At 36.5% G+C, this 24,543-nt stretch overlaps 1 protein-coding gene across 6 annotated transcripts in view; it reads left to right on the top strand.

Moving 5' to 3' along the window:
- The window catches only part of Fam135a (family with sequence similarity 135 member A), a 106,743-nt gene that overhangs the window by 18,835 nt on the left and 63,365 nt on the right, over positions 1-24,543 (top strand). For 4 of the 6 annotated variants that reach the window (XM_004653062.2, XM_004653061.3, XM_045156203.1 and 1 more), the window contains exons 3-5: positions 1,439-1,527; positions 5,130-5,245; positions 19,015-19,094. In XM_004653062.2, the coding sequence (XP_004653119.2) occupies positions 5,169-5,245; positions 19,015-19,094 (157 nt within the window). In that variant the 5' untranslated portion in view covers positions 1,439-1,527; positions 5,130-5,168. Of the gene's footprint in view, positions 1-1,438; positions 1,528-4,392; positions 4,421-5,129; positions 5,246-19,014; positions 19,095-24,543 lie in introns of those variants that run through there. The other 2 variants (XM_045156201.1, XM_045156202.1) reach the window with 2 other exon arrangements.

Genomic DNA, 24,543 nt, shown 5'->3' with positions numbered 1-24,543 from the left:
ATTCTTTACTAAGGAAAAGGCCAAGTTTCCTTAATAGGGATCCCAAAATGAAGTAAGCTTAAATTAAACCAAAGTTCATTTCTCTTTCATGTAATATGCCTACTAGTTTAGGTGACATGGGTGCTGTGTTCCTTAAAGGGAATGAAGATGAAAGGAAAACAACACCAAAAATATCGTGTCTTGGGACTCAAGTCCTAAACCTGTATTATTATACCTTTGTGCTATAATTACATATACTTAATGCTTCCTTGTGGATAATTTGCACTTGAGGATCAGGAACTGAGAGATTACCTCTATTTTAATTCCTAGATGTTCAATAAATTTTGCTTGAATGAATACCTGTTTTATTTCTGATAAATAATACTTGACCAAGACTTTTCAGCATCAGTACCAGAGCAAGGTATAAACTTTGCTCATAAGGAAATTGATACAGAAGCGGTCTAGATACAATGCCATTTCTATAAAGTGGAGAATATCTTGTATAAAGATATGTCATTTTGACCTATATCATCATCATCATTATTGATGGGATGAATAAAAGTGAAATGAGATGCTTTAGAAGTTGACAAAGTGCACACCTTTATAATAAAAAATTCTACTGAAGAATGAGCATGGTCCTCATTTTTAACACCTAAAATTACTATGTAGAAGGCAAAAAAGTTTTAATCTAAGCAATATTTGACATGTAAGAAATTCTGTAATGAACTCAAACCACCCTTTAATAGCTCATTTTGTGCACAAACATCTACATGAAATTATTCATATATATACACATACTTGAAATTTCAAAAGCCATTCTGTTCATAGTTACTTTAAAATGATGAGTTCTAGAAATGAGGGGATGGCTCAGTGACTTAAATGGTTCTCATGCAAGCGTGAATACTAAAGTTCAGATCCCCAGCACACACACAAATGCCAGGTGGCCATGGAAGCCTGCGACTTAGGAGGCAGATGACAAGGACAAGATGCCTGACTAGACCAGCCCAGTTTGCAAGCTCTGAGTTCAAGTAAGAGATACTGCCCCAGTAAGTCAAGTGAAGAGAAATCAAGGAAGACATCCCATGTTAATTTTTCACTTCCACATCCACATACATACATGCGCACATAGCACACACAAACACAAACATGCAAAAAATGTTAGTTCTACATCTTAAAAATTAATAAGAGGGTTATTATGCTGTGAGTATTCATGAGAATCAGTTCTAAATCACTGAAGTAAAAATATTTTTTGTTAATGTACTTTGAATAATATATAAGTAAATCCTTAATAGACATATATAATAGTTAATGATATTAATAAAATTGTAATTTGTTCTTAAGCTTTGTGGAAGATCTAGTGCAAATTTAAAATGTTAAAGTAATATAACATAGGTATTCTTAAGATGGACTTTTTTATATCTACAATTTTGTTTGAAATTTTACTGTTTCTTTCTCATAGGGGGAACAATATATTTTTAACAACAAGAATCAGTAACTGGAAGTACAAGATTGATTAATAATGTTAAAATAAAGTTTTAATCAGCAGAGGTAAGAATATGGCATTTCTTTTATACTTAATTTATCATAGATTATAATATCCACTAAATTTCAGTGAAGTACTTTTTCAGGAACTGTGAACGGGTATGGCTGAGCTTTACCTCGCTTGCAAACTGACAAGGCATCCTGCCACAGAGCTGTAATGGTAGCAGAAGGCATGAGCATCATCAATTAAAGACAGATGTTAGATTATCAGGGGCATGGTCATATGAATAGGGTGTATTATAGGACAAAAACCCTGAGCTAAGGGAACCTGAATCTTTTATAATAGACAGTGAGCTCACCTGACTTAGGCATTGGAATACTATATTAACTAACAGATCTACCTTTCCCTCTCTTTCTCTCTCTCTTTTTTCTCTAATATATGACACTGTCTCTGTTAGAACTGCATTCTGTACAGATGCCCTTGAAAAGATAGTCTGGAACAAAGGCTGTCACTGTGTCTGCATGTAGAAATACCAGAGATTAGTGGAGAATTGACTACCAACACATTTTACTCTAAATTGCTTTTTGTAATACATGCTGTTTTTAAAGTTGATAATTTTTTTTTTCTGAAATAGTGAAAAGATAGAAACCACTGAAGTACCTAACAATAGGGGCTTGTTTTAAATGTAACATGATCACAGTGTAATAGTTACAATTAAAATAATGTCATATAGTTACACTTATACTGGCATGAAGCTTATTAGAAAATTAAATGAACTTAGCAGGCTATAACAATGTGCAAGTGATTCTTTTTCAAATTTATAAAATTGCATTAATGGGGCTGGAGAGGTGGCTTAGCAGTTAAGATGCTTGTCTGCAAAGCCAAAGGACCCAGGTTCTATTCCCCATGACCCATTTAAGCCAAATGCACAGGGTGGCACATGTGTCTGGAGTTCATCTGCAGTGGCTAGAGGCCCTGGCATTCTCTCCTTATTTTCTCTCTCTCTCCCTCTCTCTTTTTATCTATCTCACCTAAATAAAAATTAACATTTAAAAAGTACATATAAAAATTGTACTAATGTACACATATGATGACAATATCCCAAACTCCATATTTCAATGGGTAGAATTATGGGTGCTTCATTTTTCACCTGCTGATACCTTTTCTTTGTAACTTCTTTGAGATGAATCCTTATTTTTTTTAAAACAAAAGAAAGATTATCAATCCTTATTTTTAAAAAAAAAAAAAAAAAAGAAGGAAGAGGTCTGGAGGGATGGTTTAGTGGTTAAGGTGTTTGCCTGCGAAGCCCAAGGACCCAGGTCCAATTCCCCAGGACCCACGTTAGCCAGATGCACAAGGGGGTGCATGCGTTTGGAGTTACTTGCAGTGGCTGGAGGCTGCGGCGTGCTTATTCTCTCTCTCTCCCTTTTCTCTGTCAAATAAATAAATAATAATAAAATATATTTTTTAAAAAAGAAAGAAAATGAATACTTCAGGTTTTCATGTTGTAAGAAAAAATATTTTTTTTTGTGAAAGGAATAATTTGTTTAATGTTGATCGATGTTTACATTTGTAGTTCTCATGAAGGCACAGCAAAGATGTTGTATCAAGCTCAGGTTTTGTTATTATTTTCTTACACAAGTTACTCAGAATGGCTTCAGCAAGAGAAATGACTACTTGACAGTGACTGAAAATTTCAGGTCCTTGATTGACTGGATCCAGGGGCTCAAATAATACCAGAAATCTGACAGGAGCCATCTATACTTCCCTTTGTTCTTGCTTTCATTTTCATTAAATCTTTTCCAACTTGTGGTAACTAAGAAGGTTTGCTCCAGCCCTAAAGAGTAGCATTTCTGGGGTAAAATGTAGGTAAAATGCTTTTTTCTTTTTAGTGTCTCAATGAAGTTTCCAAGTGGGGTTTCATGGTCTCCATCTGAACATGGCCTTGACTCTGAGCTGACCATTAGGAGTAGTGGACTGTGATTGGAAAGAACTAATTATATCTGAGGTCAAAAGGAGGTCAGAATTAGGAATAGCCTTATCCAAACAACATGTGCTAAGGAGTAGTAGGTGTGGTTTCCTAGAAGAAAGATGATGGTTTTAATTCTAAAGTAAGTCTACATAAATGTCAGAGAACCAAAATTATATTTATTAAGTAATAATAAAAGTATACTAAAGAGAAATAAAATGCACATATTAACTGATACTAAATCTCATTATGATCACATAAATAATACATAAATCAGATATTGATATCTAAAACCATAAATCTTCTAAAAGCATTTATACAAGCAAGCCAATAAAGTAAATTAAACATAGTATATATAGTGTGCATTTCTGCATATGAAACTATGTAAGAAACATATGTAAGCAATACTTCTTTTTAAAACGTTTTATATTTTAATATTTATTTTTATTTATTTGAGAGTGAAAGAGATAGATGCAGAAATAGGCAGGTAGAGAGCGAGAGAGAGGGAGGGAGGGGGAGAGAATGGACACATCAGGGCCTCTAGCCACTGCCCACGAACTCCGGATGCATGTGCCCCCTTTTGCATCTAGCTTACGTGGGTCCTGGGGAGTTGAACCTGTGTCCTTTGGCTTTGTAGGCAAGTGCTTTAACTGCTAAGTCATCCCTCCAGTCCAAAAGTTTTATTTTTTAAACTAAAAATGGGTTATTATTTAAGAACTGTTTCTTCACTTACCAGAAAAGCCATGCATGGATTTAAAAGAGTATTAAAGGATATCAGTTCTTTTTTTAATATTTAAAAAATGTTTTTTTCATTTTTATTTACTTATTTGAGAGCGACAGAGAGAGAAAGACACACAGAGAGAAAGAATGGGCATGCCAGGGCTTCCAGTCACAGCAAATGAACTCCAGATGTGTGCACCCCCTTGTGCATCTGGCTAATGTGGGTCCTGGGGAATCGAGCCTTGAACCGGGGTCCTTAGGCTTCATAGGTAAGTGCTTAACTGCCAAGCCATCTCTCCAGCCCTATTAAAATATTTTTTTGAGGCAAGCCCAACAGAATAACCTTTTTTCTTTTTTATGCAAGAGGGAGGAAGAGAATTGGTGCACCAGGGCCTCCAGCTACTGTAATCAAACTCCACACATGTGTCACTGAGTGTGCATGTATGGTCTTGCATGCGTGCATCACCTTATATATCTGGTTTACATGGGTCCTGTAGAGCCTAATATGAGTCCTTAGGCTGGCAGGCAAGTGCTGTAACTTATCTGTACCCCTCAATTCTCATTTTGACTGTAGAGTTACCATTATGTGCAAGGTAGAACTGGGGAAAAAAATTAGATTAATTGTTTGAACTCACTAACTTATAAAAATCAAAACCAAGGGTTAGTTTTAGCAATTTATTCTATTTTTATTACATAAATATCATCCATGAAAACAAGTATTAGAAAAGTATTATAAGAGGGCAAAGCTTAAATTACAGAAATAATGCTACTTAATAATAGATTCTGGCTCTGCTAAGTTGGGCTAAGCTCAGATAGGCTTCTAAGTTGATAATAGATTCTGGTAGTGTTTAGTTGGGTTCATCTCAGGCTTCTAAGTTGATACCAGATTCTGGTAATAGTTAGTTGGATTTAGCAGTTATGCTTATAAGTTGGCATTTTTATTGTGCTACTGATGATTTCACCCCTTCTTTAATTAAGGTGCTGTTACCAGACTTGTCCTCTGAGTATCAATTAAAAATGACTGAAGTTCAAGCAATGGTAGAATTCTCCGTGGAGCTAAACAAGTTCTACAATGTGGATTTATTCCAGAGAGGGTGTGTACTTTAGTGTAAAATTTTAAATACATGTTTTTGTTTAGCATATACAAGGAAAACAATGAGCTATATTGAGGTGATTGTTTTCTAAGAAATTTTCTTTGTTAAATAGCTATTTGGGAATTACATTGGTTTATTGGTAATGTTGAATAGATTTAACATGTGTTTGTAAATTTATAAGATGCAGTAAGAGAACTCCATTAAACATGAATAAAAATTCATTTTTGCTTATTGAAACTTATGTGGAATGTGGAAAAATAGATGCATACAAATAGCCTAGCACAACAGCGGCCTGAGGAGTCCCTTTGCCCCTTAGGGACCTCTGCCCAGGTAATGTCTCATCTGCGACTACTCCACAGAAGAGAATTCCAGGACCAAATAGAGTGAAGTAGAGTTATTGAGCTTACTTTTACTAAGATATGGGAAAGGATATTCCTAAGTGTGGTCCCTTGGGATAGAGGTGATTGCTTATGGATGTTTGCAGTATATTCTTGAAGAGAGGCACATAGATGCCTTTGTAATGGCTATACAGATAACTAAGTTACATTGTTTAGAGTATGAAGCAATGTGTAAAGATTAAGCAAAGCTTGAAACTTAAAAATTAAGTAAAAATGTATAAGCTTGTTGACTTTTTATCTTGATTAATTTTTCTTGTTTGTAAATGAAATTGTCAGGTGGTTTATGAGTGGAATTATTTAGATGGAGTAATGGGAAAGGAGTGCTTAGCCAGTAAAACTCAAGTTTATACTCATTCTGACTCTAGGTATGCATGTTCTTTTGTTGTTTCTAACATCCTTGTTTGAGATATCTTCTGGCAAACAAACATTATCTTTGTAGGCACTGTTGGCTTTTATCTGCTCATGTCATCTTAATTTTCCATCCTTTTTATCCTGCATCACAGAAGCAGGGTCAAAGTGCTAATGCCACTGGAATAGGCAAAGGATAAAGTGAAAAGTACTTTTAGTCAAGAGATCAGTATGAGAAAGAAATGAGGAGTGGAACTGGGCTTCAAAATGGGGATAAACATGTTGTTAGTTCATTCATTCATTTATTTATTGGTTCATTTCTCCTTTTTAAGATAGATTTGCTGTGTAGCCCTTGCTGTCCTGGTACTCACTATGTAGACCAGGCTGGCCTTGAACTCAAAGCAGTCTTCCTGCCTTATCTTCCCTTGTGCTCTGATTGCAAGTATGTACTAACACTCCCACTTCATAAACATGAAAAGCCTATTTAAGATATCATATTTTTCTAGAAGAAAGTTAATTTTAAAAATGGCAAAGTTAAATGCAGATTAAAACTACATTGAGATTCCATCTCACTCCTGTCAGATTGGCTTCCATCATGAAAACAAATGATCATAAATGCTGGCGGGGATGTGGAAAAAGAGGAACCCTTCTACACTGCTGGTGGGAATGCAATCTGGTCCACCAATTGTGGAAGTCAGTGTGGAGGTTACTGAAACAGCTAAAGATTGATCTACCATATGACCCAGCTATAGCACTCCTAGGCATATATCCTAAGGACTCATCTCATTTCCTTAGAAGTACGTGCTCAACCATGTTTATTGCTGCTCAATTTATAATAGCTGGGAAATGGAACCAGCCTAGATGTCCCTCAACTGATGAGTGGATAATGAAGATTTGGCACATTTATACAATGGAGTTCTACTCAGCGGTAAAGAAAAATGAAGTTATAAAATTTGCAGAAAAATGGATGGATCTGGAAAGGATTATACTAAGTGAGGTAACCCAGGCCCAGAAAGCCAAGCGTCACATGTTCTCCCTCATATGTGGATTCTAGCTACAGATGATTGGGCTTCTGTGTGAGAAGGAAAATACTTAGTAGCAGAGGCCAGTAATTTAAAAAGGAGACATAAAGGGAAGAGAAAGGAAGGGAGGAGGGTACCTAATAGGTTGATATTGTATATATGTAAGTACAATGATTGAGATGGGGAGATAATTTGATGAAGAATGGAATTTCAAAGGGAAAGTGGGGGGGTATTAACATGGACTATTTTTTATAATCATGGAAAATGTTAACAAAAACTGAAAAGATTTTTTTTAAGTATAAAAATTTAAAAGTCAAAAAAAAAAAGAGTCTGAGCTTAAGCCTGAAATAAAGCTCCTTGCCCTTGCAAAAAAAAAAAAAGAAAAAATGGCAAAGTTACATTTGCCAAGGGTATTGAATGTCTAGGGATGAGTTGACACTGTGGACTAGCTAACAGTGTAGACTTTACAACGTGGTGAAGATTGTGATCTGTTGGCTCAGTGGTCACATAAAATTATTAGAAATGCAGCCTGGTATGGTGATCACACCTGTGATCCTGTCATGGGGAGGTAGAAGCAAAGGATCATGAGTTTGAGGCTAGCCTGAGCTATAGAAAGAATTTCAGGCTAGTCTGCATTGTATATGAGAACTTGCCTAAGAAAAACAAATAAACAGAAAAGAGCACAGGAGGAAAAGGAGAGAACAAAGAAAAAAGCAGCCACCACATACAGAATAGTTTAAAGGCACTTGCAGTAACTCTACTGTATATCTGATAGTCTGTACCAAGTGGCAATATTACTTGTTACACAAGTCGATAACCTGCTGCTTTAGTTTTCATGTATTCTGAAGGAAGTTAAGCAGCAAAATTTGGTAAAGGAAACTGAGCCTGTATACCACATAGCTAGATAGAGAGGAAGTTTCCTGAGGGAAATGTACCTGGGTCCAGGGCACATCTGCACTCTCATTGTCTTGTTTTTTATTCAAATTCAGGTCTGAGGAAAATAGGCTAGATGATATTAAAGATGCTTGCTTTTTTTGAGAGAGAGAGGTGGTGGGGGGGAGGCGCAGAGGCAGAGAGGCAGACACAGAGAGAGAATGGGCAAGCCAGAGCTTTCAGCTTCTGCAAAGGAACTCCAGATGTGTGCACACCCTTGTGGCACATATGTAGCATTTTGCCCTTGTGACACTGTGTGTCTTGCTACATGGGATCTGGAAATTTGAACATGAGTTCTTAGGCTTTATAGGCAAGTACCTTAACTGCTAAGCCATCTCTCCAGCCTAAAGATGCTCAAAAAAAGCAATTGCTAGGGATTTATGAGATTGTAAGTGTAGTATCCCCTCCTGCTCAGGACCTGTCAGAGTTCCTTGTTCCTTTCTAGAGTTGTAGGGCAAAAAGTATTTTCTGTCTTTGCTTTAGAGATTGGCTTCAAGCCTAGAGTCACACTAGCAGCAGGAATGGGGGTGGTAGTCTGATATCTGAAGTACAGGCCACAAGTGTCTGTCTTTTGTCTTGAGAATTTAAAGTACATCCTCTTCCCTGACAGAGCTCCAGCGTATTCTCTCACTGTGGTAGTGGGTCTAAGACTAGCTGGAGTACAGTAAGAAATTACCTACTTTTCTTTTGTCAGTTTGACCTTGCCATCTTATTAAAAATAAAAATAAAGTTCTGTCTCTACCTTTGCTTTACCCCCACACCTTAGCAGACCAGCCTAAGCTGGTTGTCATGGCAGAGAGACAGGAGTCCAGACAATAGAGCAAAAGGTACAAGTCTCCTTGAATTGGTATTCTGTACTTCCACTGTAGTGTACTGTCTGAGTAAGTCATAGAGCATAGCCAGGAGTCTAGGGTGGTAGCTCTTGGGATTCAAACTCACTTTAATAACACTGTGGGGTTTCTATATGTCTGACATGACCCAGTCCGTACCTTAAAAACCCACACCCAAAATTGTATTTTGAAACATGCTGTTTTCTAGATACAATCACTAGCACTTTGGCATCAGAATTCTGTTAGACCTTGGCCTACAAACTTTCTGAAATCTGTCTCATTGAATTAAGAATGTCTGCTTTGGGCTGGAGAGGTGGCTTAGCAGTTAAGTGCTTGCCTGTGAAGCCTAAGGGCCCTGGTTCAATGCTCAGTTCCCCAGGACCCACATTAGCCAGATGCACAAGGGGGCGCATGCATCTGGAGTTTGTTTGCAGTGGCTAGAAGCCCTGGCACGCCCACTCTCCTCTCTCTCTCTTTGCTTCTTCCCCCCCCCCCCCCCGTCGCTCTCAAATAAATAAGTAAAAATAATAAAAAAGAGTGTCTGCTTTGGGCTGGAGGGGTTGAACCTGGGAGGGACCCAGGTTCAATTCCCCAGGACCCATGTAAACCAGATGCATAAGATGACACATGCATCTGGAGTTCATTGGTAGTGGGTGGAGGCCCTGGTGCACCCATTATGTCTCTCCCCCTCTCTACCTCTAATAAATGAATAAAAATAAATACATTTTTAAAAAAAATTTTAAAAAAGAATGTCTGCTTAGAGCCCATCTTTATCCTTTTAGTGATTTTTTGTTTTGTTTTGTTTTTTCCTTTTAGTGATTTTTGAGGGTGGGGGAGAAACAACTCTACAGCAAGCTCCTTAACTGCTAAGCCATCTCTCCAGCCTCCAAAGGATTTTTACTTTCCAACCAACAAGTCCTGGTCCCTTAACACTTCCTTTAGATTCCTGCATGTGAAGTGCTCAGTGCTTTCAGTCTATCCTTCACAACTTTACAATGCTTAATTATCTACTTGGTATTTTCAGCTTTCTGCCTAGACGTTAGCTTTCATTAATACATTGTCTAATTTTTTCCCAAAGTTACTATAAATAGTATATTTCATCCTTCCATTTTTCTCATCTTCTGTATTTCTTCATTTTTTTTTCACCTTTCAAGTGAGACCTTTAGATTGTCCCCTAATTCATTGTGTAAAGAGTAGTATGATTCATCCCAATTCAAGGTTTTAGATCCTGTTGAGAGGAATTTCTACGGGAAATTAACCGCATAGGCAGACAGGCAACCACAGCTACAGTTGAAGGGGTCCAGATGGTATCTTAAGCTGATGACAGAACTTGGAAATGGTTTTGTGGCATGAAAGACGCAAGATTGGGACAGTCAAGGAGTCTTGTGCTATGGTTCCAGAGAGCCACTGAGGCCAAACAATGTGTGATAGGGTTGGTGTCACTGCAAAGAGGCCCTGAGATGCCACTGAAGGAACCTGTGCTGATGAGCTCTAAGTTGCAGTGGAGAACCCGGTATTTTGGGGATGCCAGACTCATAGGACAGCAGAGTGGAACCAACCCAAGTGAGAGCCTAGCTATGAGTGCTGCAGGCAATAGAGCTAGAGGGTAGGCTTGCCCAAGCCCTTTGGAGTCCAGGTGATTCCATCACGAGAGCCAGGTACTGGATGCAGACCTAAAAGAATTAGAATTTGCAGTACTGATCTTTCTTTTTATTGCCTCAATTCATTTTTTTAGGAAAGGTAATATTTACTCTGTGATGATGCAGGCTAAAAGTATTTAACTTGGCTTTTGAGTTATGGAAGATACTCTGTATTTACAACTTTGAATACTGTTGGGATTGTTAAAGACAATTGGGACTTCTGAAGTTGAAGTCAACACATTTTGCACTGTGGGAAGGCCATGAACCTAGGGGGACAAGAGTTGGACAAGTTAAGACTTAAAAGTGATATATTTGGGTGTCAAGTTGACAAGGGATTGATTTTTGATAGATTTGATTGATTGTCAACTTGACAGAACTTAGAATCACCTAGAACTTAGAATCACTCTGAGCATGGCTGTGAGGGATTATCTAAGGTTAAATGAGGTGAGAAACCCTACTTTGCCTGTGGGTGACACCATTTCATGTGCTGGGTTGTTGTACTGAACAAAATGGTAAGCCAAGCAGCAGTGCTTTTCTCCAGTTATGGTTGCAGTGCAGCCAGCTGCTCCATGCTCCTGGCGTACCTTCCCTGCCATGATGGCTGTGACTTTGAACTCTATACCCTTCCTTCCTTCAGTTGTTTTGGTAAGGTATTTGATCATATCAATGAGGATATAATTAGTACACTAGCCTAAGAAGTTAATAGAAAAAAAGAAATATTGTGATTATAAGATGGTATACATCATGTATGATTTTATTGACACTGTCTTCATCAAGAGGACTCCAAACAGGAGGAAATACTGCCCTTTACATACTTGAGGGGAAAGTGTAACAGTTGTGTTCATGGCATAAGAGAAAGGGGATTAGATTGAAATATACCAGTTTTCACTTAGCTGCTAAATAGGGAAATTTTTCATCTCTTTAGAGGTCATTGCAAAACTATTAGATCATCCTTTTTCTAGAGTCTTTAGGTCAATGGTATTCAGAGTTACTCATCTGTACATGCATTGTTATTGGTCTAAGAAGAAATAGGGCACTTTTTCCAGATGTAAATTAATAAATTAATACACTGCATTCATTACTGACAAAGTCTTGGAATAAAATAGGTGAGCTAAAATAGTATGTTTTGTGATATAACTGATGTATTTTATTTCACTGTAAAGTGGTAGACATGGCAATATAACAGTTTAAAGTAGCACAACCTTAGAATACTAGTTAGTTTCTTCTAGAGTTGAATTTAATTCATCTTGCAAAAAAAAAAAATGCAACCTGTTTTCAAGTAGTTAGGTTTGAAAAGTTTAACAAAGTTTAATGCTTTGCAGTAAAGCAAATGAAATGTAATAAACTATACTGCTAATAATAAAAGCAGTTGGGAAATACTGTTGGAGATTGAAATTGAAATTCCTTCCTTGTTCGTTGTTACCTGGTCAGAGCTGATACTTCTTTAATTATATTCTGGTAGTTACTGTTGCTGGTTTGATTTGTTGTTGTTGATTTGTTTTTGCAGTGCTTGTGTTTGAACCCAGAGCCTCTCTTGTGCTAGGCAAATATTCTGCATCTGAGCTGTGATCCTTAACCCCTACTACTGCTGTTCTTAGTCATGTAGTAGCACCATTTCCAAGTCAGATGGTGTACAACTAAAAAGGAAAGAGCATATTATGACTTGGAAATGGAGATGGACAAAAATATAGGTTGAGCAGCTATTCTTTTTAAATTTTAGTAATATTTCAAAACAATGGAATTCAAATCCTGTTAAAAAAAACCCTGTAATTTTTTTATTTTTTAGAGAGAGAAAATAGTCACACTAGGGCCTCAGACAATGACAATCAAATCCCAGACACCTGTACCACCTAGTGGCCATGTGTGACCTTACACATGCCTCACCTTTGTGTGTCTGGCCTATGTGGGATCTGGAGAGAGATTGAACATGGGTCATTCGGCTTCATGGGCAATCACCTTCACTGCTAAGCCATCTCTTCAGCCCACCTATAAGTTTTTAATAAAATTATATCAAGTCCCTTCTGTTCATAATTCTGAGGTTATTATCTCATGACTATTAATGATTTGATTTAAGGGAATAGCAGCTAAAACAGTGAAACAGTTACTCCCAAAGTTTTGAATTACTGACATTGATTATAACCTTGGGGAGAAAATTCTCTCTCATGTCATGTGCGTGTATGCATATGTATTTAAGTAGTGATGATTGACACAAAAAATTCCCTCAAGTTTTCTATATGGCCTTTAAAAATTATCTAAAAATCTTGAGTAAAATATAGGAAACAAACTTCTAGAAGTTAATTTCTGTCTCCACTTTGAATCAGGTACATTCTGTATGCCATAGTTTGTTTCCTCGTGGCCATTCACATGTTACTAGAACATTAGTATTCAGTGCCATACTAACCCTTACTTTTTATCCCATTTTAAAAATTGTGTCATAGTGTAAGTCTACTAGATGAATCAGTATTTTACAGATGGAAGACAATATGTGTCAGGAGTATTTTACTGAAGAAACTAGTGGGTTTTGCTTCCCTCATTTTTTTTTTTAATAATTTGGTGTTTGGAATCATGAAACAGAATCAGCTATGAAACTCACAATTACTTATATATAGGTCCACTTTTATTGTTTCACAGGTGGACAACCATTTTATTTTTATTTTTGTCTGTATTTGGCCTGGTTGAGAAAGGATGTGTGCATTTTCTGAAGGATCATCATAATGAATTTTTAACATAGTTGGAACCAGCAGTAACCTAGTATATCAGTATTCTGCCAGTACCAGCCTTGACCACATCTGTCTGCAAAGTAGAAACAAATACAGGAGGTCAGGTTAGGAGCCATTAAATAATAATTTACTGAAAAAGGAAAAGGTTTAGTATAACTTAGTATTACTTATTAGCCCTAAGAAGACTTTTCTTCCTGGCATGTTTATATGCATGTCATCCTAGCACTTAGCAGATGAAAGCAGTAAGATTGGGAATTTGAATCCAATTCTATATGGCCTTTAAAAATTATCTAAAAATCTGGGTGGGCTACACCAAAAGACTCTGTCTCAAAAAACAAAATAAGAAATAAAAATAATATGACTTAAATGCTGCGCCAAACTCATTGAAGAGAGAAATATGATACAAATTTGTATACTAATCTAGGCAAAATTATATGTCCATATTAATATAAAAATTACAGTATCTTTCTGTGTCAGTAATTGTGTAGTTTATGAAGTAGTTTGTATAAGTTTTGTAATTTATCAAGTATTTAACTGAAAAATTATTGATTTGGATATTAGGATTACATTTTTAAATAACAAATTCCAATAAATTTGGTTACCTTTTATTTATTCTTTAGATAAACTTGTGTAGGAAAAAAGGCTTTTAATCTTTTATTTTTTTCAAAAATCTGTTCATAGTGGGTATTTATTTTTTTTAATTTTTATTAACATTTTCCAAGATTATAAAAAAAAATCCCATGGTAATTCCCTCCCCCCTGACACTTTCCCCTTTGAAATTCCATTCTCCATCATATTACCTCCCCATCTCAATCATTGTACTTACATATATACAATATCAACCTATTAAGTACCCTCCTCCCTTTCTTTCTCTTCCCTTTATGTCTCCTTTTTAAATTACTAACCTCTGCTACTAAGTATTTTCCTTCTCACACAGAAGCCCAATCATCTGTAGCTAGAATCCACATATGAGGGAGAACATGTGGTGCTTGGCTTTCTGGGTCTGGGTTACCTCACTTAGTATAATCCTTTCCAGATCCATCCATTTTTCTGCAAATTTTATAACTTCATTTTTCTTTACCGCTGAGTAGAACTCCATTGTATAAATGTGCCAAATCTTCATTATCCACTCATCAGTTGAGGGACATCTAGGCTGGTTCCATTTCCCAGCTATTATAAATTGAGCAGCAATAAACATGGTTGAGCACGTACTTCTAAGGAAATGAGATGAGTCCTTAGGATATATGCCTAGGAGTGCTATAGCTGGGTCATATGGTAGATCAATCTTTAGCTGTTTCAGTAACCTCCACACTGACTTCCACAATTGGTGGACCAGATTGCATTCCCACCAGCAGTGTAGAAGGGTTCCTCTTTTTCCACATCCCCGCCAGCATTTATGATCATTTGTTTTCATGATGGAAGCCAATCTGACAGGAGTGAGATGGAATCTCAATGTAGTTTTAATCTGCATTTCCCTGATGACTAGTGACGTAGAACATTTTTTTTAGATGCTTATATGCCATTCGTATTTCTTCCTTTGAGAATGCTCTATTTAGCTCCAAAGCCCATTTTTTGATTGGCTTTTTGATTCCTTATTTAACTTTTTGAGTTCTTTGTATATCCTAGATATTAATCCTCTATCAGACATATAGCTGGCGAAGACTTTTTCCTTTTCTGTAGGTTGCCTCTTTGTTTTTTTCACTGTGTCCTTTGCAGTGCAAAGTCTTTGTAATTTCATGAGGTCCCAGTGATTAATCTGTGGTTTTATTGCCTGAGCAACTGGGGTTGTATTCAGAAAGTCTTTGCCAAGACCAATATGTTGAAGGGTTTCCCCTACTTTTTCCTCTAGCAGTTTCAGAGTTTCAGGTCTGATGTTAAGGTCTTTAATCCATTTGGACTTAATTCTTGTGTATGGCAAGAAAGAAGAATCTATTTTCATCCTTCTGCAGATATATATCCAGTTTTTCCAACACCATTTGCTGAAGAGGCTGTCTTTTCTCCAATGAGTATTTTTGGCATTTTTATCAAATATCAGGTGGCTATAGCTACCTGGACTTACATCTGGGTCCTCTATTCTGTTCCACTGATCTACGTGTCTGTTTTTGTGCCAGTACCTCACTGTTGTTGTTACTATGGCTCTGTAGTATAGGTTAAAATCAGGTATGGTGATACCACCAGTCTTATTTTTGTTGCTCAGTAGTATTTTAGATATTCGAGGTTTTTTGTGATTCCAAATGAATTTTTGGATTGTTTTTTCTATTTCCATGAAGAATGCCTTTGGAATTTTGACAGGGATTGCTTAAATGTGTAGATTGCTTTAGGTAAAGTTGCCATTTTCACAATATTGATTCTTCCAATCCAGGAACAAGGGATGTTTCTCCACTTTCTAGTAATATCTTTTTTAAAATACTCGTAGCTCTATACTAGTGGACTTTTTTAAGGCAGTGTCTTACTGTAGCCCAGGCTGACCTAGAACTCACTCTGAAGCCTAGGCTGGCCTCAAACTCATGGTGATCCTCCTACCTCAGCCTCCTGAGTGCTGAGATTAAAGGTGTGAGTGACCTTGGCCAACATTATAGTAATTTTTTTAAGTTGTATCCCATAATAAAACAAGAGCTTTTATGCAGTTATGTAAGGAAGGGAAGGAGGGAGGAAAAGAAGTAAGGAAGAACTCAATCCTGAGTCAACATAGCAAAGGGAGCAATGGAATCACTACACAGTATTAAAAACAGAAAATATTGGAGTTGGGAGATGGCTCGGTGGTTAAATGTGCTTGCATACAAAGCCTGCAAACCTAGGTTCAGTTCCCTAGTACCTGTGTAAAGTTAGATGCACAAAGTAGCACATGCATCTGTAGTTTGTTTGCAGTGGGAATTCATTTACAGTAGCAAGAGACCCTAGTGTGCCCATTCTCTGTCTCTCCCTCACTCCTTTCCTTCTCTCTCCATCTGCCTTTCTCTCTGTTGCAAGTAATAAAAACACTAAAAATACTAAAATCAGAAAATATATAATAAAATGACAAATACGGGGCTGGAGAGATGGCTTAGCACTTAAGGCAGTTGTCTACGAAGCCTAAGGACCCAGGTTTGATTCACCAGGTCCCATGTAAGCCAGATGCACATGGTGGTACATGCATCTGTAGTTTGTTTGTAGTGGCTAGAGACCCTGGCATCCCCTTTCTCTCCCTCCCTCTCCCTCCCTCCCTCCCTCTCTCTCTCTCTCTCTCTCTCTCTCTCTCTCTCTCTCTCTCTCTCTCTCTCTCTCTGTCTCTCTCTCTCTCTCTCTCTGTCTCTCTCTCTCTCTGTGTCTCTAATAAATAAATAAATCAGAAAAAAAGATTGGGCTTAAATATTTAAAATGACAAATACAAGTATTCAAAACTTCTGTGACCATAAAACTTTAATAATTTTCAGCTTCTCTCCTTAAAGGTAGACTTAAGACTTTTAGATACTATTCATATTCTGGTAGTGATTTTTACTTTAAACTTTATATTGCTAGCTATTAAACATCAGGGTTTTTGGATAAAATTTTCAAAATATACTTTTTCCCTTTTATTTTTAGCTTTTCTGTTTCTTGGCCATTTCAGACTTGTCTGTTTCGAGCAACAATAATGGGAATTTTCTTTTTCTAGAGTAATGTTTAGCTTCTAACTAGAACATTTAGTCCCTTTATATCATTGTCATTGCATTTACATCTATTATATTTTGTACTTTATGTGTCCCTACTTTTGAGAAAAAGTACTGGACTCCTTAATTTGCATGCTGTAATCTCTGCTAGTGCTTGGAAAATTTTATCTTCAGGAGGCCTATGCTTAAGCCTGGAGGGCAGTGCCACTCTAGAGCTACTTTTGTTTCTTTAATGAAATTTTAAGCACAGAAAATATACCAAATACACATCACCTATGACATAGTCTCAACAATTGTTTTCTCCTGTAATCATTCTGGGTTCTGAATTCGCAATAGAACTTTAACAATAGTACTTTTGTTTTTTGTCAAATCTGTAAAGCTACTGCACCTGAAGAAATTATTCCTATCATCTCATAAATTTGTTTTTTATAATAATTTATTGAAATCAATATCTCCCCTCAAATAACAGAATGCATTTGTTTATACATTTCTTAGTTTTTTTAAAGTTTATCATTAATTGCTTAATCTGAAGATATAGTTAAATTCCAGTAGAGTTTTTGAGAATACTTGAGCAATGCTGTGTGCTTTCAGATGTGTTATAGAACATGTAATGTCTGGCTGTCTCTTTTTTGTGATAAGATTGATTCAGGTGCTGTCAACCTGACAGATCCTTTGTCAGGTTCCCTATAATTTAATTGATGGTGTACACTGGAGAACTTTGTTCAGTGTCATAATTTTACTAGAGGTTACAAAACAGTGACGTTCTAGTTCTTTTATTCCTCTAGCATTGTTAGCTTGGATTCTTGGAAGAATGTTGCCTCTTTAAGTATTTTGCTATTCTGAAGTGTAGTTTGTTTTGGAGAGGACATAATGTTTTATTCTTTCTCCTATTCACTTATTTTCAGAATATTGCTTTGTGCCTTTTTAATCTTTCAAATTTAGTTAGTTTTTATTTAATACAAAAATGAACTCATGGATTTTGAACATATTTGATGACCTCTTTATTCTTTTTGATTCTCAAACGTCACCCCTCAGTTGAAGTTTCTGTGAACTTCCCACTGAAACTTCCAAATAGGGTTAACTTGTTTCCTATTCTCGTGAGCTGTTCCAGGTATTTGTATATTCCCTTCTCCAGACTTGGAATCAGCCAAGGATCCTTTTTTTTTTTTGTATTTTTATTTTTTTTCTTCACAGTCAAGCGTCTTAACTGCTAAGACATCTCTCCAGTCCTTAAAAGCCTTTTTTTTCTTTTGTTTTGTTTTTTGTTTTTTTCAAGGTGGGGTCTCAGTCTAGCCCAGGCTGACTTGGAATGCACTACGGAGTCTCAGGGTGGTCTCGAACTCACAGCGATCCTCCTACCTCTGCCTCCCAAGTGCTGGGATTAAAGAAGTGTGCTACCACGCCCAGCTAAAAGCCTTTTAAAATTAATCTAATATTTTCTCAAGATTAGGTTTAACCAAATTTTGTTGTTGTTGTTGTTTTCAAGGTGGGGTTTCACAATAGTCCAGGCTAATCTGTAATTCACTGTGTAGTGTCTGTCTCCCGAGCTCTGGGATTAAAGGCATGTACCACCACGCCTGGCAGGTTTAACCAAATTTACCTTTGTTTTTATGTTTTGTGTGATGTTCATGTGCATGTTCATGTTAATATGTATGAGTGCAGGTATACATGTGTTCTATTGTATGTTTGGAGATCAAAGGACAACTTTGGTTGTCTGTACTCTTCTTCTGTCTTGTTTGTTGGAAGCAATCTCTCATTGTTCACTTCTGTGTTTGGTAAGCTGAGTGAGCTTCTGGGGCATTCTGTTATCACCTGCCTTCTTACCCAAGATGCCCTATTGCATGCAGCTTTTATGTGGATTCTGGGGTTCTGTCCTCAAGTACTTACTCTTTGCCTAGCAAGTGTTTATTCACTGAGCCATGTACCTAGCCCCTTTGTCATTTAAGAAGGAAAAATAAGTTGTATAATAAAACCCTTAAATACCATTCTATTTCTGCATGTTGCTATTACATTCTCTCATATGAAGTTAAAAGTCACCGTGTATATCTCATCATCTTTACTCTTTTTGGGTTTCCCTTTTCTTTTCATAATAGGCTATTTGACATGTGGGTCTTTTTTTCTAAAATAGTAAATGTTATGGGAACTGATATAATTTGATCTGATTTATTATTTTTATAAATGTGAAATGTAGAAGTTTAAAAGCAGCATATTATAATGTATTAAACTGGCTTCCTTACTTATTTTGCTTTTAGTTTTTACCAGATTCGTGCATCTATGAAAATTCCACCAAGAATTCCCCACAGAGTAGAAGCTAGTTTGTTAAATGCAACAGGTAAGCCAAGAAAACATTGTAAGTTAAGAATTAAACATCTGAAGTAACATAATGATCAATGATAACTTGTTCTGCCAGGAACTCCTTTCTCTGCTCCTAAATAAGAGTGGCTGGCAGTATTCTGGGCATATATGTTAGAATTTAGTAGTTGAAGTAGTATTGAAGGTAGGTATGCCATTTATCACCTTCTGGAACAGTTTAAAACATAACAATATGAGGCACATGCTGGGCTTTGCAGCAACAAGGGCATGCTCTTTCCATTATTTGGCAAGTTCTCCTTTGGTAATTTGTGAGCTAAGGAAATTCAGGACAGTGCTTCCTGCAGTGGTTTCTCAGTGCAGTATCTGAGATCCTTTTCCAGTGACTCACTTCTGTTGTAGTGACAGGGCAGCACTTCAGGCTCAGTCAAGATTCCACTGTAGGTAGCTTCAGAATACCAACTCACCTTCAACCTTTTTCAATAACTGTGACCTCTAAACTGTAACACTTTAGATACCATGGTGTTTGTACTTAGCCTCATTTCACACCAGAACCTTCTTCTGTTGGATGTTCTAGTTTTTAAAACATATGTTTGTTAAATGTATTTATATTGGTTTTGATTTACTCACCTGAAAAGTAAAAACTTTATAGCTGCTGAGCTCCCTCTTTGTCTTTGTTTTTTCCTGGAAATATGTATTTTTTAAGAAATCTTCTATACTTTTGTTTATTTGAGAGAAATGGGGTAGAGAAGAGGACTATGGGTGGGCAAGGACCTCTTGCCACTGCAAATGAACTCCAGACTCATGCACCACTTTGTGCTTTATGTGGATACTAAGGAATCAAACCCAGGCCAGTATGCCTTGCAAGCAAGTGTCTTTTAAACGCTTAGCCAGCTTCCCAGCACAGAAATCTAATTTAATAATAATATGGACAATCTATCTTTCATGCTCTTTCATCTAAGAACTGTAAGCTGCAGAACACCAATGTCAATGTGCTATTCCACCTCACTGTTTATTTGGTGGTTTACATTTCTGTTATGATTGTGATACAATTTACTCATCATAAAATCCACTCGCTTTAAGTGTGCAATTTAATAAAACAATTTATTTACTCTGCCTACTGACTGATTGCTTTAACTTTAGCTTATATTTGACTGTATTACATACTTTTTTTATTTTCATAGCATTATGCTAGAAAAATTTTAAGAGACTGTCCACTTTTAATAAAAGAGCAAGCTGGGCATGGTGGTACATGCCTTTAATCGCAGCACTCAAGAGGCAGAGGTAGGATGGCCAAGAGTTCGAGTCCACCCTGAGAATAGTGAATTCCAGCTCAGCTTGGCCTAGAGTGAGACCCTACTTCAAAAAAACAATAAATAAGTAAATAAAATAAATGAGCAAATGCAAAAAATAGATTATGGATAGAAAAGAAAAAAACCTCATACTTTGTTTAACCTTTTATCAAAATAATAAATTTTTGTCAGTCATATCTGAAATGAAACATGAATATGACTTCCTAAGATCTTCTTTATTCCAAATGTGTTGATGTATTTTACTTTTAAATCACCTATTTTATTTTTCTTAATTTTCTTATTTCTGGTATGTAGTTTACTAAGTTAAAATGAGTATTCAGCATGAAAAAAGTATGTTGTTTCCAGAAGATAATTAAGGGACGTCTAATTATTTTGGTATTGATCTGGGTTATAAGAAGGGAGAGTGGGAGCGAGGGATGAAATAAGAAAGATATATTAAGATATAATTCCTTTTTTTTTCTTTAATTTTTTTTTTTATTTATTTAGGAGAAAAATAAAGAGGGAGGGAAAGAGAGAGACAAAGAGAATGGGTACACCAGGGCTTCCAGACACTGGAAATGAATTTCAGATGCATGGGCCACCTTGTGCATTAAGATATAATTCTTGAATAGTTAATAAGATGTGTCTTAGAATTCAGAATTAAAATTCCTATTTATTTATTTAATTATTGATTTATTTGAGAGGTAAAGAAAGAAGCAGAGAGAGAGAGAATGGGTATGCCAGGACCTTCTAGCCATTGCAAATGAACTACAGATGCATGAGCCACCATGTGTGCCTGACTTATGAGGGATCTGGAGGATTGAACCTGGGTTCTTAGTCTTTGCAAGCAAGTGCCTTAACTGCTAAGCCATCTCTCCAGCCCTCAAGCTTCCTTTTATACTCCCTGGAAAAATTCATATAACCTGTTTGAGCTTCAGTTTCTCACTTCTGAAATGTGTCACCTGCTTTGCAGATTCAGTAAATGAAAGTACTTAGTAAAATCCTAGAGAGAAAACATGTAAAATATTATTGAACTTGTGGAATTATTAGCAAGAATTGGAAGTAAACATGTAAAATATTATTGAACTTGTGGAATTATTAGCAAGAATTGGAAGCAGCCAAGTTTTGACTCATTTAATGTTGTAAAGAAATATAAGTTACAATAAGATTAATTTGTATCATACAGCATATCAATTCATTATGTAGAATAATTAATGTTATTGTTAATTAACATTAATATGTTAATAATCAAATACTTTAAAAAACAAAACTGTTTCTAAGATTAAATGAAGTAGTGATGACCAAAGGTATAAAAAAGAAGACTGAGTAAAATGTTTTATTTATGTATTTGACAGAGAGAGAAGAAAAGAGAAAAGGCAGATAGAGAGAATGGGGACACCAGGGCCTCTAGCCACTGCAAACAAACTCCAGAAGCATGCATCACCATGTGCATCTGGCTTACATGGGTACTGAATTGTCAAACCGGGGTCCTTCGGCTTCGCTGGCAAGCGCCTTAACTCTAAGCCATTTCTCCAGCCCCAAGACTGAGTAAAGGTCTCACAAATGACCCTCAACTTTTAACATATCAGGTAAATCTAGGTGCCAGGGCTTGCATTTCAATACATACGACACAAGTTAAATGTGTAAAAAAAAGTGTAAATTTATTCCAGTTGTGGTGGCACACACTTTTAATCTGTACTGGAGGAGGCTCCAGTAGGAGGAGCATCATGAGTTCAAAGATAAACTAAAAACTATATTGATAGCATAACAAAGAGACAAACTTAGAAATCAACCCAGATAAGTCAAAAAAGAAATTTCCTGTTATTTGTATTTGATCATGATTTTTCTTAGGGCATTCTTCTCCTATATAATATTCTTTATGTATATTCTGTTCTTTTTCCTTCCCTGTTACCACTTAAATTATACACAGGTAATAGTAGTTGAAAACTAACATCAAAACATATAAAGCAGGAATGAAAATGAAAGGCTAATTATCAAAGTAAGAAAGGTTCCATTTATTTTGTGTTGTCAATGATTAGTTGATCACTTGTATTAAAATTTAAAATATTTTGAAGTTGGGCTGTAGAGATAGCTTAATAGTTAAGGTGCTTGCCTGCGAAGCTGAAGAACCCAGGTCGATTCTCTAGTACCCAAGTAAGATGCACAAGGTGGCACGTGTGTCTGGAGTTTATTTGCAGTGGCTAGAGGCCCTGGAGCACTCTCTTTCTCCCTCTGACTCCCCTCTTTCTCTCTCTCTCTCTTAAATACTTATTTATTTTTATTTGTTTATTTGATGGAGAAAGAGGGAGGGAGGGAGGGAGGGAGGGAGGGAGGGAGGGAGGGAGGGAGGGAGGGAGGGAGGGAGGGAGAGAGAATGGGCATGCCAGGGCTTCCAGGCACTACAAACAAACTTTAGATGCTCTCCCTTGTGCATCTAGCTAACGTTTGTCCTAGGGAATTGAACCTGAGTCCTTTGGCTTCACAGGCAAATGCCTTAACCACTAAGCCATTCCTCCAGCCTGCCTGCCCTCTCTCTCAAATAAATTAAAAATATTTTGAATTTGTGAAAGCAGTCTTTTCCCCCTGCTCATTGTCTTCTTGGGATTTTCCCAGAGCCTAACCTTTTGATAGCCACTGAAATATTGGGATAGTTTTGCTGAATCATTATGATTTTTCATACTTTAACTCTGGTTATATAGGTTCAATATCTGTTTCCCTTCCAGCCATTGTACAGATTCTGTGGAATCACTTTTAGATTCTCCATTATTTTGAGTTATAACTTAGGTTGTGTACCTTCTTTTTCCTTGTTTTTTCCCCCTTTTTAAGCCATAGATAGCTCCCCCAAAGCAGATAGAATTTTCCTTTATGATGAATTTCTTTTAGCTCTTACCAGTTTACCATTCTTTGCACAGAATAGAATTAGTCTACTACAGTTCATTGTCAAGCACATTAAAGAACAAGGTTTACAAAATAAGGGAACTTTCAAAAAATATCTAGCTGGAAATAATTCACATTATGCTACTAGTCCAGCATTAGCCATGAATGGAAAGCTCACTATAAAGTTCTAGCTTTCAGTAAACTTTGCATGGCGTCTAAAGCCGTAATTCATTTGGTGTTACAACCCTCTATTTCACTCTCCCCAGATTGAACAGCTTCATACTGTAACTGCCATCTTTTACCCAGCTTGGGTGACAGTGGTAATGATATTGCCTCTTTTGCTTTGGCTGAAATAGGGAGTTAAGTTTGTCACATAACGCTACAGTTACATGTTTGGATGTTTATATCGAAGCTAGACTGAGAACTCTGAAAACACACGTAGTTATATTCATATGTTTCAGTATCAAATACCTTAGGAACTTAATCAATTATAATGAAATAAATACATACCTGTTCATAAGGTAAATAACAGTACTAGCTGTTTAGCTCTAGGAAATGGAAATACAGAGAGTAAGTTATAGGAATAAAATGTCAATTAATGTAAGTATATGGGCTCCTAGATATGAGGAGTACCTAGAATGAAGCCTTGAATGTATTGGGAGATAACTGTTCAGTAAAGTGATGATAGTCATTTGGACAAGTTCATTTAGCCACTGAATACTCATGGAATATATGTTATTAGTGAAATAAAGTGCTTAATATAAAATTGAAGCAATGAAAATATTAAGTATGGTTCCTGACCCTTTGGTGGGAATGTGGACTTGGCATAGTTAGCAAAACTAATTGGCAACAGCTTGCTATGCTAGGAATTATAAAATCATTTGTTTTTGCCCTAAAAGACTCATGTAACCATAGCAGACTAGCCTGTCATATACACGTAGGCTGAAGTTTCAGATTCCATTCAGTTATTTGTTTATAGTTTTTGAGATAGAGTCTAATGTAGCTCAGGATGGCCTCAATACTTATTTATCCAACACTAATTCTCCTGCTTCTACCTCCCAAGTACTGGGATCACAGGCATGTATCAGCACAACCAGCCTTTATTATAGTTCTTGAGCTGGTTTGAGAAGATTGTTTGCTTTCTAGACAGTAAGAATTTAGCTGGCAGCCTTCTAGGAGCATTGTTGGGGAAGGATTTTGAATCTCTGCATTTGATATACAATATGCATGTGTTCACATGATCATGCTTTCAGTTTTACCAGGTTGCTTTCAGTTTAGAGAACTACTTTATTCTGTGCAGGG

The sequence above is a fragment of the Jaculus jaculus genome, chromosome 8, assembly GCF_020740685.1.
Source record: "Jaculus jaculus isolate mJacJac1 chromosome 8, mJacJac1.mat.Y.cur, whole genome shotgun sequence".
NCBI classification, from domain to species: domain Eukaryota; kingdom Metazoa; phylum Chordata; class Mammalia; order Rodentia; family Dipodidae; genus Jaculus; species Jaculus jaculus.
Note: the sequence above shows the minus strand (reverse complement) of the source record. Positions and strands in the feature narration are given on the sequence as shown.